This window comes from Vespa crabro, chromosome 6, assembly GCF_910589235.1.
Source record: "Vespa crabro chromosome 6, iyVesCrab1.2, whole genome shotgun sequence".
Lineage (NCBI taxonomy): Eukaryota > Metazoa > Arthropoda > Insecta > Hymenoptera > Vespidae > Vespa > Vespa crabro.
The window spans coordinates 7,667,664-7,682,613 of NC_060960.1; the positions used below are offsets into that span (position 1 = coordinate 7,667,664).

General features: G+C 36.3%; 1 protein-coding gene across 1 annotated transcript; it reads left to right on the plus strand.

Moving 5' to 3' along the window:
- Positions 1 to 4,173: 4,173 nt before the first annotated feature.
- On the plus strand, positions 4,174 to 14,379 carry LOC124424961 (homeotic protein deformed-like). The gene is made up of 2 exons (XM_046964634.1): positions 4,174 to 6,460; positions 11,212 to 14,379. The coding sequence occupies exons 1-2, from the start codon at positions 5,536 to 5,538 to the stop codon at positions 12,033 to 12,035; spliced, it is 1,749 nt and encodes a 582-aa protein (XP_046820590.1). The 5' UTR covers positions 4,174 to 5,535; the 3' UTR covers positions 12,036 to 14,379.
- Positions 14,380 to 14,950: the final 571 nt, after the last annotated feature.

Below are 14,950 nucleotides of genomic sequence, written 5' to 3' on the forward strand. Positions count from 1 at the left end.
TGTTCGATGAACGATGTCATGTACCTTTCTTTCGACGCTTCTGTCATTCTGTAAATTGCATTTTTCTCACTTCCTCTACGGTTCCTCTCACTTTTTTATTCATCCCATCAATGGCCAGTACTATTCATCGATTCCGTTGACGCCATCCGAGACTTTCTATATTTCTTTGTTTCATTAAGATTCACTGTAATTTAATATCAAGAAAATAATGATTTGTAATGACTTTTAATGACATTGTTATTTTAAAATTCTTCCTTTCTATGATATTAACTATTGATATTATTTATTAATTTTTATTAAATCGTTATCAATGACGTCATCTAATAACGAATAAAAGGTTCTTTTAATTTGTACACTATTCGTTTTAAGTGAAATATAAATTATTTTTAACGTGGTTTTCAAACACATACACACACACACACACACACATACAAGTCCTTTATAACTTCACTCGGCGAAGCGATCTCTTTTCGCAAGACTTTCTTCGTACCTCAGGTATCAGAGATACGTAGGATATTCCCAGAGGGATGTGGCTCCCCTTTCGTGTCGGCAAACGCGATCTCGTGACTCAGCGATGTCGTGAAATCGAATCTCCGGGGACTCATGCTTCTCGCCACAGACGGGTCCGCTGCCAACGCCTCGATCTCCAATATAATATGAAAGTAGGTATTTTGAATTTTTCGCGAATTAAACGAGCCGTAACGAGCCACGCCTAGCTATAGCTTCGTGCCTTCCTACATTTCTTGTTAAAGATCGATTTACTAATATTTTGATATCTTTGAGATTGGAACGAATGTTGACATGAACGATCGGTCCCAAATGATTTAAATTTTTCGATGGAAAATAAGCTTTCGATAGCCTTCAAAATATCTTTATACCAGTCTAAACACAATAAGAACACAATAGATTATAATACTACAATAAGATTTTGTTCCTGATAGTCCAAGTATAAATCGTCATTCGAATAAGATACATTATTATAATATAATAATAATAAATTGATAAAAATTATAATAATATCGTTCGATCGGTCATACTACTTGTAGTATAGATATCTTATAGAATTCTGATTAAGCTCAAATATATATACTCGAATGTCATTTCATACCTCCTTAAAATATCTCTTCCTGCTGGTGCCCAGGAAACCGTGCAGCAATTTACTATCTACGCCAAGCAACAATTAATCAGCGAAGTCCTACCTCACTAAAAATAATACCCTAATCGTAGATTCGCAAAACTTCAATATCAGAAACGTTGCTTCCTTTCATAAGCGATCAACAAGTTGAATATAACTGAAACCCCGTTAATAAAGCGATGAAAGTGATAAATCGCGACGCAAGCCTCCTCGTCTACCCCCTCCTAACTACCCCCCTATACCCTCCACCCTCTCACCGAGCACCGTATTGCGTTATTAAAACTTTACTAATGGGCAATAATAAGCACTGCCGCTCCGAGATTGATATTAAATCATAAACTGGCTCGTTACCATTTATCATTATCACGATACGGGCCATTGCCGTAGGCCTTGACTTTTTTAATTCTTATTTTTCTTTTTTACAGATTTCTGTTGAATTTTGACGAGCGCTATATATAGGTACTTCAAAGTATATCCTTCTAAAATGTTTTCCATTAAATTGCGTATACGGAATTCACATTTTTCTTCGTTCTACTTTTTTTTTCTCTTCTCGAATAATCAAAGTCCTGTTTTCCAATTTCAGTAGAAAGGAGAATAAACCGATCTGTAAAGAGAAGATAAAAAATTAAATAAAATATTTTTTGGATTAAGAAGTTTTTCCGAAATTATATATGTATATATATATATAAATATATATTTTTCTTAGATGTCAGATAACAGTATGGAAACTCAAAAGTATCCCCCAACGATAAGATAGTGTACACTCATAAGAAGCCAGTAGGCTCTCATGGGTGATCTCACGATAATCGTCATTCTGAAGATCACATTCGTTCGGTAGCAAAGAGAAATAGGATGAGAAGGAATAGAGGGAAGAGAGTGGGAGGTGGATAGAAAGGGAGGCAGACGTCGTGACGACTAAGCTCTCGCGCTTCCAAGGGTGGGCTGTGGGTGTAAAAGGGGGTGTCATGCCGGCGGACCGGGAAAAGTGATTGATTGTGTTTCGCCGGAAGAGAAGAGGAGAAGGATCGTTGCGGAGAGAGAGAGAGAGAGAGAGTGAGAGAGAGAGAGAGGGAGGAAAAGAAGAGAGAGAGAGAGAGAATTGCTGTAGTAAGAGAGAAAGAAAGGAAGAAAGACAGAGACAAGAAGGGATGGAGGATGGACGGTGATGGAGGTGGTGGAGTTGGTGGTAGTGGTGGTGGTGGTGGTGGCGGTGAGGAAAGGGAGAAGGATAGAAGTTCGTGAGCGTCGACGGTGATAGAGACGAAGAGGTCGAGCCGCAAAACGAGGAGACAACGTCCAATCCCACCTCCTCTCGAGCTACCCCTCGAAAGCATCCCCCTCTAACTCTTCGCATCGACTACGTCGTCGGACGTAGACCGAAGAAGAGCTCCTCTCTCGCAGATTCCACTCGAACCGTCATCCCCCGGTTTCTCTTCTCGAGGGAGCCACATGAAGTAGCCATAAGAAAAATAGAAATACGCCGAGCGACGTATATGCCGGGTAAAGGAAAAACTCAGTCGTGAGAAGAGCCAGCAGAAAAAGCAGGTGACGTGCTCTTAGCCCTTCCTGAATTGCCACTCGTTTCTTTCTTCTTATATTTTTCTTCTTTTTCTTTTATTGAGCCTGGAAAATGGCAAAATGTTGCTCTTGTTATCTCGTCCTACCGACTGGATCGATAAAAGCCGTTTTTTTTTTTTATTTTGACCGATAGAGATAGGCGAATTGATAAAACGACGAACTATAGGTAAATATGTACATTCTCGTTTTTCTTTCTTTTTCTTTTTTCTTTGTTCTTTTTTTTTTTTTTTTTTGTTTTTTTCTTTTTGTATGTCAGTCAAATCATGCGCAATAGTAAAAACAACCAGGATAGATTTTGACCTCGTTCAGGAACGTAATAGATTACAGTTAGCCGATAAGATAAAGAAAATACGAGAAGCGAGGAAAATGCGTGCAACTCGCAGTACCGTTTACTTACATCCTGTAAGGATTCTACCTAGCTGAGAGAGAGAGAGAGAAAGAGAGAGAGAGAGAGAGAGAAAGAAGGAGAGAAAGAGAGAGAGAGAAAGACTCTGAGCGCCGGCGGCAGCAACTACGGCACGCTGCATTGTCGTGTCTCGGCAAAACACAGTGAGTGTGCTCTTTGTGTAATGACTCGGCACTTTATATCCTTCACACTTCGCAGCTGATCACAAGTAGACGTACTTGACCGAGTGCGTCGGGACACTTGTAGAGCACTAATATAAACAAAGTACGACCGACTGGAGGATCCATTACTTTCAATTTGCCTGACGTCAGCCGCCTTATGCAATAAATATTGCCGAATACGCGAACATCGCGCTTCCCTCTCGTTCCTATCTATCGATTATATCGAAAACGCCAATGGGAAGTACCTACGATTGAACAGTATGAACATTTAACATAGGATCAATGAACAAATATTCTTTTCCAATTTTAATTTAAACAATATGATTCTTAACGTGTACTTACATTTGATATAAGGAAGAAAACAGGAAAAATGAATTAAAGAGAAATTAATAATTATATACCCATAATTAATAGAAAAGAAAAAACAGAGCTATCGAAGATATATTAATATTTGACATTTTGAAAACAGTAGAAACCAAGTTACAAATGGTGTACGAGTTAGATCAAGGATCGATAAAAATAACGGATAGTATCGCATAGTATGGATCAAAGAGAAGATCTGGAATATCTGAAAAGTTTTTGCAAAGACTACGAGCTGAAGGATTTCGTGAACGAAACGGACGAAGCGTACGAGCGAAGGCGGGTTAAGATGATCCGTAGGAGTGACTCCCGTGGTAGTTAGGCCGGAGTGTGTCCCATAAGGGCACAAGATCCACGGCTTCCGTGGCAGGGGTTGGTCTCGTGCTTCAACGGAGTGGGGGTTGACGATCGTAGCGTGGGTAGGGGTGGTTAGAGGGGCGGTAGGAAGAGGGAGGGACGCGTCAGCTCGGAGTCAGCCGGCCGAAGAGGAGCTGGAGGGAGCACCGAGAACCGAAGCGAACTTGCCAGACGAGTTTCTGCCGAGGCCCGACGAGGAGACACGAGCACAGCGGACACGTCGTACTTACGTCGAATGGACACGACACTCAAACGCAACGTAGACGAGATTGAACGTTTCGTGGACTTGGTATTAAACTAACCGTGTTAGGCTTTAGCGTTGTTGCTAGTGAACGTTGATCGTGCTTACGTAAGAACGTATATTTATATATACCTGCGTCCTCTATAATTGTGTAAGAAGTAAATCGTGTAATCGAGATTATCTTGAAGTTGATATTTGGATTGGATTCGAGGGGTATTTCTTGCGTCCATTCATCCAAGTTTCTCTGATTGGCAAAAGAAGCATTAACGAAAGAAAAAAAGAAAAAGAGAAAGGAAGAAAGGACGAATCTACGGTCGAAGAGGAGAGAGAGAAGGAAGAAGTTGTAGCACCTGCCGCAGTCGGTCTCTGGCGGCGCCACTCACGTGTTGCATGCGTGCCGGGCTATCCATCATGGTCGCGGACGCGAACCGGCTCTGATTGGTCGAACAGAGCTCACGTGGTATGGTAATTGAGCTCCGGTGGGCGGGAAGGAGCAAAAGGGGCCGCGGTGGAGCCGCTCGCGGAGGATCTCAAAAGTGGCGGTAGGAGAGGAGAGGATAAGCCGCTGTCCATCGGGAGTCCGGTGCTGCTCTTCGCGGCCTCGCTCTTTTCGCTTTTTTATCTACCTCTATCTCTTTTTCTCTTTCTCTTTTTCCATCTTCTTTCTTCCCTTCTCACCATTCCTCAAAACCCTCTCCCCTTCCCTTCATCTTTTCCCAATCGTGGAAAGAGACATAGACAACTCTCTCTCTCTCTCTCTCTCTCTCTCTCTCTCTCTCTCTCTCTCTCTGTTTCTCTCTCTCTTTCTCTCTGTTTCTCTCTCTCTTTCTCTCTCTCTCTCTCTCTCTCTCTCTCTCTCTCTCTCAGTCTGTCTGTCTGTCCTTTCTTATCTCTTTTTTTTTCCTTCTGCTCTTTGTTTCTTTCCTGTTTTTCGTTCAAAAGGACAAGGCAGACAAGTAAGGAGAATGTATCGCGGTGAAGTGGTCAATGTGCAGTCGTGAAAATGTGCTCAACGTTTGAATGAAACGTTCTCAACGAAACTGAGTTGAGTGTTAGAAGAGACAGGACTAGTTTACTCTGTGAATATGTGCACGGGAATGCAGATGTCCTCATAAAAGAAGTAACGTGTTGCGGTGAGAGAACATAATGATGTCGCTGGAACGTTCGGTATAAGGAATTCGGACGTTGGCTGCGAGCCCTGATAAAGGGAACAAAAGCTGTTTGAGAAGAAGAGAGAGAAAAAGAGAGAAAGAGAACAAGAGGAATATTGAGAAAGAAAAATTGAGAAGGAGAGAAAATGAGCTCCTTCCTGATGAATCCATCCGCCGGCGGTGGCTATCATCACCATCATCAGCATCAACAGCCGGCGGGTAGTCATCATCTAGCTGCTAGTTCGGTTATGGTCGATCCAAAGTTTCCACCGAGCGAAGAATACAGTCAGAGTAACTACATACCTTCTACTGGTGCTGACTTCTTCTCTGGCAGTACCGCCAGCCATCATCTCAATCATCCCCAATCCCATCAACTTCAATATGGCTATCACCAGCACCATCATCAGGCTGCTACGACTCCGTACGGAGCATCATCGGCTGTTCAACTGAACGGTGGTTATGCCGGATACGGAGGATATTATGGGCCACATCATCCTCATCACCAGGTCCACGCTGTCCATCATGCAAGTTTACATCCTCATCATCATGCTGTTGGTGCCCTAGCAATGCCACCAGAAGCACAGCAACCACCTCACACGTGTCCATCTTCGATGCAAGCACCGCAACAGCAACAACAACAGCCACCAGTCACAGCGTCTACCGTTCTCGGATCGACTCCCTTATCGCCGTCCATTATGCAAAATCACGTGCAACAGCAAGAAGCTATTCAGCAACATCAACATCAACAACAGAATCAACAACAACCACACGACGGCAACGTTTGCAGTCCAGCAGGTTCTGGCTCGTTGCATCGGGACAATTCACCGGATCTTCAACAACAATCTACCCAACAAACTCAGCATATACAAAATGCACAGCAGCAACAACAACAATCGCAACATCAGCAACAACAGCAACATCACGTAGACGATGGATCCGATCAAGACGATGTTGAGGACGATCAGATGATGGACGGCTCGCCTGGTATGATGGAGGAAGAAGAGGATGACGAAGAAAATGGAGATCGTGTCATCTATCCATGGATGAAAAAGATTCACGTTGCTGGTGTAGGTGAGTTCAATGTTTCATAGCATCAATTAATATCGATTCAATAACAAATTTTTTCATCTTGTATACGAATTACAATTATACGTTTTTAAATGTTTGTTGTTACATAAAAGATATACTAGGTAGTATAGCAACGAATATCATTATGATCGTCCGTCGGATACTGAAAAATGTGGATAAATAATTTAACTATTTTATTATTTCTATTAATCTCTAAAAATGATAATTTTCTTTAATTTCAAAATCTTAACTTTATCTTTTATATATATATATATTTTTTATATCATTTTATAACACAATCGTCATTCACGAAAAATTATTGAACAATTGTTGAATAATATTTCAATCTTTTTAAAATTGTTTTTCATTAATGATTTGAATTTTTCAATTTATTATACCGGTAGCATATTTTTTTATTTTCGAAGAAGATATAAGAAGGATCATAAAAAATTTTAAGGAACTTAAAAAAAGTTTTATAGAGCATAAAAAATTGAAAAGGAAAACTGAAAATATTTACAGGTACAGGATTTTAAGTTAATCTATATTGAACCTGTTCTACAAATTACATAGATCCAAAATAGGGGAACTCTATTGTTGAAAATTTGTATGTACACCTTACATTATACTAGGACAATAATTCTTCTTGCGAACTTCGAAAGATATATGGGTATAAATTTATCGTATACTTTACGACAAATGTGTAACCTGTATAAGGGACACAGCAGTATAAAAGTAGATTTTGTTACGCCTGATGTATCAATATATCTTATGTCCTACCGAACGTAACAAACTATCGGGGAGTGAATAAAAGAAATTCATTTTTACATTGATAATTTATTACTATAAATGAAACGTAAGTTGAAAGTAAAAAAAGAAAAAAAAAAGAAAAAAAAAGAAAAAAGAAGAAAAAGAAAAAAGAAAAATAGAACTAAAAATTGTACAACTTTCATTATAATATGCAATAAGAAAGAGGATATACAAATTCGAATTTCTTTTTATTTTCTGATTATTTGCATATTAAAGAGAAACTAAATATTATTCTTACGATTGATACGACTTCATGATCACGTGTCATCGTTGTTTTAATTGTTTTAAAAAAATATATTTGGAAGTCATAGAAAGAGAAAAACTTCCGTGTCATGTTTCTCTTAGCCCCTAAAGGCGTTTTCTTCGACGAAAAAAAGGAAAAAAAAAGGAAAAAGAAAAGAAAGAAAGAAAGAAAGAAGAAAAAAAGAAAAAACGAAGGCATAAGGAGATAAATTTTTGCAACGTAATATTTTTTGCTGCTACTAGGGTACCTTACCAGGTTCAAATTTCTATTCCCTTTGACCGTATAAAACCGCTGCTCATTCTAACTTGCAACTATTTCCCTTTGAGTTTCTTTTGACTGGTCTAGGTTGCCGGGAACACGAACGGCAGGCTTCGTGCATTGGCATAAAGAAATGGTACGAGAAAATCGAAACAACTCGTTGACTTTACGAAATGATTCGATATCAGCGCACTGTACGTAGAAAATTATTTTTAAATTTAATTAGATCAATATTTCAAATTACGAATATCTCCATTTGCTTTAATTCGATGTCTATGTTTTTCCTTTGTTTTTTTTTTATCTTTTTCTTTTTTTTTTTTTTTTTTTAGTTATCAATAGAAGAGTATCAATTTGTCAATAATATTGATAAAATAAAATTCAATTGAAATTTTTCCCTATATATAAATTCCTTTAACAAAAAGTTATTTAGACAATAGTTGATACGATTTATTTGTCACTTAATTGATGACTGTCTCTTAATGTTGTATATAAAAAAAAAAAAAAGGGAAAGAAAAAGAAAAAAAAAAAATACTCCGTTATACAGAAGAAAATGAGTAAAATATTTGTTCCGTTAGATTAATTCACGTTAAAATACTTACCTCGATATGCTTGAATAAGCAATATACATATACATTCGTTATTCCAATAATCGCGTGTACGCTTCATCGAAGATGCCAGATTAATTAATTGGACATATAAAATGCTTACTAATAACGAACGAAATTCTAGATATAACATTGATAGAAAATTTATAATGAATTGTATGTAAGAGTTAAAAAAACAAAAAGAAAAAAAGAAAAAGAAAAAAAAAAAGAGAAGAAAAAAGAAAGAAAAAAATAAATAAAAATAAATAAATATCGCAAATGTTTTTTAAATTTTACAAAAGTGACTTATTTTAGATAGTAAGAAAAATACGATCGTATAATTTATTTATATTACGATCAATGTTTTTATAGTTACTTGATGCTTGAAATTTACATTGATATTTTTCATAATATTTCTATATCGACGTTCAAGTGCCTTCGTGCTTGCAGTATATAACGTTGTCCGTCGGAACAGACAGGACTGCAATCTCTATCCTTCGAACGTCGTTCACTGGACGATGGAGTTTCGAGGGACCATGAGAAAGAGAGAGAAAGAGAGAAAGAGAGAGAGAGAGAGAGAGAGAGAGAGAGAGAGAGAGAGAGAAGAAGAGAGCAACGGTCAGTCTCGGAATGGAATGTGTCCGTGCACAGATTCTAAACCAGACTCATTCCCTTGTTTTCTATATCGGATCGGACCACCAACAAACATTTCCTAGAAGGGAACCCGTTTAGGTTCTTGTACGCGATATTGGCGAAATATTTCTTCCCGTATCGATAATCGACAATCGAACGTCTAACAAGAGCTTGTTCATCTACATTATTCTTCTTTTTTCTTCATTTTTCATCTTTTCTCAAGACTCGTCTCGATCTATCCTATCTTCTTCTTCTAACTATTATATTATAGATACAGGTGATCAAATGATATAACTATATATCCCTTTTTCTTTTTCTCCCTTTCTCTCTTTTTTTTTCTTTTTTTTTTTTGGTTTAATAATCTCGAAACGACGTATTATCTATTATCGTTATCTTTATCTTTGCTTATTTTATCATACCGAGATCATGAATTCTAGACACTAACGAAGTATCGGGAGACGCCTCTCCATTTCTCAACAACTCTCTCTCTCCCTCTCTCCCTCTCTCCGTCTCTCTCTTTCTCTCTTTCTCTTTTTCTCTCTCGCTCTTCTTTTCACTCGTGCGAAAAAGAGACCAAAAGATCTCCGGAAGCTACATAGAGAAACGGAGACTCCGTTCGAGATTCGCGTTACACAATTTTCTGCTTATTATGCGGTGCTCGTCCTTTTCACTCAAGCAACGCTATACGCGTCTAGCGACGTTAGTTTATCCAACGTCTATGCGTACGTATGTAACTACACGTAGATAGGTAGATATAGGTAAGGTATATGCGCGTTTCTTGTTCTTCGGATAACAGCAGAGTCGTTTCCATTAATAGCACGGTGTCATACGCGAGTGAATGCGAATAATGCTCGTATGACTACGTTGTTCTCTGGTTTCTTCCCTTTCTATCCCTCACTCTCTCTCTCTCTCTCTCTCTTTCTCTTTCTCTTTCTCTATCTCTCTATCTCTCTCTCTTTCTATTTTTCTTTTTTTCTTTCTCTTTCTACTTAAAACTCTTTGTTCGAACGGAAGACAGTATTATTCCATTGACGTCCACTTTTCACGACGAATTTCATCAGTGAAATCATTTAAAGGCTCATATATGTATATATATATATATATATATATATATGCCTGTGCGTGTGTATGTATATGTGTACGAAATTAGAGTGAAAAGATGTCGAAAAAGGTGAAAGATTTTTTTCTCTTAATTTTCTTTTTAAATAAGACCTAATGAAAATTGAAGATCGTACTTACTCGAGGAAAGAAGATTTAAAATAGGTATTATTATGGATTCTTATTTGTTTTGTTATTTTTATATATCACGTAATAGTTTCAATGATTAATTAATCCGAAACAAGTTTTACATACGAGCTCCTTATACTCTTTTTGTTTGATTTAAAATCACCTATGATACGTATTATTTAATGATATATGTGATTACTTTTTTTACGATATGCATCGGATAGAAGAGAAACCGTTTCAACTCATCTTAAATCGATTATAAAGAGGTTCGAGATCTATCGAGATGAATAAAAAAAAAAAATCTGAGAACTATAATTTTCACGAAAGAACTATAACAGATTGCACCTATGCGTTTAATTATTTTCTTATGAGATATCTATTGAATTAATTTGTTTTAAATATCAATCGTATTTCAAAGATTAAAATAATGATAAGAATTCATTGATGTGATTATATCAAAGAATATTGTAAATAAAGTCTAGAAGAAATTCGAATGGCTCCATAAGTATCTAAGGTCTTTAATAACTTAAGTACCATGGTCAACATTCGAATGATGCCCCGTTCGTCGTCGTTCTACCACTAACGATGTTAATTGAAACAATATCCAGTGACGTAACTACTTACAACGGTCAGTCTTCGATCGAAGAACTTATTAAAAGTATTCGGTAGGATTGAAATAACGATATTCCTTTAAGTAACAATAATAATTACTAATATTTCTTTGAGGATAAAATCAAAATTCTTTGATTAAAAATCTTTTTTTTTGATTTAAAAATCTTATGATTCTTATTGTATTATGTATAATATAAAATCGTTCGATTGTTTCATACAAAAAGACTAAATATAAAATTGAAATAATTCTTCGTATCTCCCGATGAATATTATTCTTTTCTGTTAACATTTTTGAGGTCATAGAAAAATTTCGAAGAATGATGTTGGTGAAAAGAGAAAAGAGAAGAAAAAGTAAGAATAGTAACCGTGTATCGATCTGTTTCTTTCAGCGAATGGTTCTTATCAACCTGGAATGGAGCCAAAGAGGCAGAGGACCGCGTACACGCGACACCAGATCCTGGAGCTCGAGAAAGAGTTCCATTACAATCGTTATCTTACGAGAAGACGGCGGATCGAGATAGCCCATACATTGGTACTGTCGGAGAGACAGATTAAAATTTGGTTTCAGAATCGACGTATGAAATGGAAGAAGGACAACAAGCTACCGAATACGAAGAACGTTCGTAGGAAGAACGCGAATGGTCAAGTGTCAGCAACAACGACTACTACGAAAACAACGAAGGGTACCAACAACAGAACGAAAAGTGTCTCCGCTGCTGCTGCAGCTGCCGCCGCTGCTGCTGCCGCTGCTGCTGCTGTTTCAGCAAATGGGAACAACAACAATGGACAGAGGAAGAACAACAACAATTCCCCTTCCAGTGGTTTAGACGGTAACAATTTGGAGACTGGAGTTGGCCTCGATATGGGTGACGTTCACGGTGTCAACTCGTCTCTTCCTCATCCGAACGTGGTACATCCAAGCTTTCAAGGTCACCCTCATCCTCTCGCCCACCTACAAGCACAGCTGAGTCACCATCACGTGGCGGCTGGAATGATGGACGGCCCAACAACGATCGGGCCAACGATCGGCCCTACGATCGGTCCTACGATCGGTCCTACGATCGGTCCTACGGGTGGACCAATGGGACATATGTCTTCCGGGAGCATCAGTCCACTTGCACCGGCCACCAGTCCTCCTGGACTCTCTCAAGTATCGACCTCAGTTGTCCCACCGCCACCGATAAAGTCCGATTATGGACTTACCGCCCTGTAACACCCGCTTACTGAACAGAATCACGATCATCGAATTTACTCTATTGGTGATTTCGACTACGATCTCGCGGTTGGGACCTGAAGTCGATTACTTATTTTCGATTTTTAGATAATACTTCGCTTTTTTTCGAATTATGGGATTTATCGTTATTATCTTCTGTTTCTTTTTTCTTTCTCCTTTTCTCTATTTTCTTTTTTTGTTTTTTTCTTTTTTTTTTTTCTTTTTTAAATCACTAAAGAAAACAAAAATTCTGAGATTCGTATGGAGAATCGCAAAAATAAGCAACGCGAGATGGAGCTCGTATTTTTCGTAAATATTATTCCGAGTTGCAAAACACTTGTTGATTTATTATTGTTGTTCTATGAAGTATCCAAAAATATTTGGTGGATAATTAACGTGTATCAAATGGAAGACATCAATTGTTATAGATTTGATCAGACTCTCAAGATATAATTCTTCGACGGTAAGATATCTATTATTTTGAAATTCAATTTCGAGACTTAGTTATTGATGAAATGGACAACATGAAAAATATCATAAAAATGATATTTCGAAATAGCCTAATCATTCTATTGTTTCTCTTCAACGTGCCATCGCGCTTGTAGTCAACTACTACTTACTTACTTAGCTTCTTTCTTGTCTCATTCTGCGATATCCAGAAGCACATGTTCGTAATCATTTCCATAAAGACATCGCAAAGTACGACATTACGTATGTAAATGTACATATATATAGCCGACATATTTGTACATATTTGTGTAAAGAATAAATATAATATCGAGTGCGTGACGCAGCGATCTATGTTTCACATATTCTTATTCTTATTATTAATTATTGTATGATTGTATGGTTTTAGAGTAATAAATCGTGTTAAGTCGTCAAATGAAAGAAAGAAAATTGCGAATTGATTGTTATTATTATAGAGACGTTTGCTTCAGCTCGTATTAGATAATAACCGGTTCTTATCTTCACAACCATAACGAGAATTACGGCTTCCGACACCGAAATTACGCGAATCTGTGTTTATTAAATGGTCATTTGAAATATTAAAAATAAAAAAAAGAAAAATAAATAAAAAAAAAAAAAAAAAAAAAAAGAAAAAGGAAAAAAGAACAAAAAAATGAAAAATTATATAAATGAAACAAAAAAAGTCAAACAAAAAAAAATAAATAAATAAAAAGAATATAAAAATCGAAGCAACGACGACTATTCACCAGTATTTAACCTTAAATATGTTTAAACTTAATACCTAACTTTTAATAACGTCGACTCTCAAAGTTGAGCCTAGATTCAATCGGTCGATACATTATCGTTATCGTCGTTGTCAGTAAAACCGTGAAAACCGTGCCGATCGCGAGTTCCATGAATACTCATACAAAGCGATATACCGTATCGATCCAATGTCATACAAATTTAAAACTTCCGGCCGAGTTATCTCCCTCCGATAATAATCGCGTGTCTTACGTTCGAGCAGTTCTTTGTCCTTGCCGCTAAAAGTTTCAATAGAAAAGAAAAGACGAACGAAATAAAAAAGGAAAATAGAAAAAAGACAAAAAAAAAAGAAAAAGAAAATAATATTCATTGAGATTCATGGTTCATTTTTCGTTCTGTAGAAATGAACAAGAAAAAAAAATCACTTGTAAATACTATCTCGAATATAATATTTATTAGGTCGTCAAAAGTTTCTTTCGTTTTTCAAAATACTGGCAAATAAAATAGCTGGATGAAAATACTGAAAAAAAACTTTTTGAACAACCTAATATAATGTCTATTTTTATTGAAAGAACGCGCGAGGGATCGACCAATAACAATTAGGATGCGATTATGTGTTCGACGAAACCGGGAAAACTGATCGGGAAGAAAACTGTATTATTATTATTATTATTATTATTATAATTCATTTTTATCATTATTACGATTACGATTAGATTATGTTTATGATTATTATTATTTTTTTTATTATTATTATTATATGAGTAGTAATCAAACGATTTATGCACAGAGTTGCTGTGACGATATACCAAAACGATACTAACTAATAAATAGTTGATAAATAAAGTAGATCGTACATGTATTAAGACACGTTAATTCTAAACAATGACAGAAGTACATAGTATATATAAAGATATATATATATATAAATATATATATGATACGAAACGTTTAGTGTAATCGGCGTTGATAAGCGATAGATGTATGAGAAATGTTCTAATAAGTGTGACATTATACTTCATATTATATGATGTATATATCTTGTATGATAAGAATTTAATCGGGCACACACTCCAATGCTTATGTTTATATTGATTATTGAGTCAATCAATTACGATCGTGAAATAAATGAATAAATAAATGTTTCGTAATTTACAATATAATCCCGTGTTTTCGCCAGACCTAAAAAAAAAAAAAAAAAAAAAAAAAAAAAAAAAAAAAAAAAAAAAAAAAAAAAAAAATACAAAAAAAAAGAAGAAGAAGAAGAAAATGGAAACAGAAAAAAAGATTAATGGAAAAATAAAAGCTATCTTTTTTATCATCGAAATTATATTATACTATATTACTATATTTTTAACTATTTTAAGATGGTGAACAGAATTTTATTTTCCACGTATTTTAAAATTTGCAAGTCAAATGAATTTTAACTTTTCATAACGTTAAACTTCAGGATCGACGACACGATAAAGTTTTCACACTTCTAAATTACGGACAGCACGTATCGTAAAAATGAAATCAATAGATTATACAGAACTTATGACGATACTTTCTATTCGTCATGATTTATGCAAAAATATGTGCACTTATTTGCGGCATTATCGCAGGTACGTTGCAACGTGATAACTGCACGATTGTGTTTATATGACTAAAAGAAAAACACATAACATAACAATCGTTTCTACATGAATTCAACGCTACTTGAA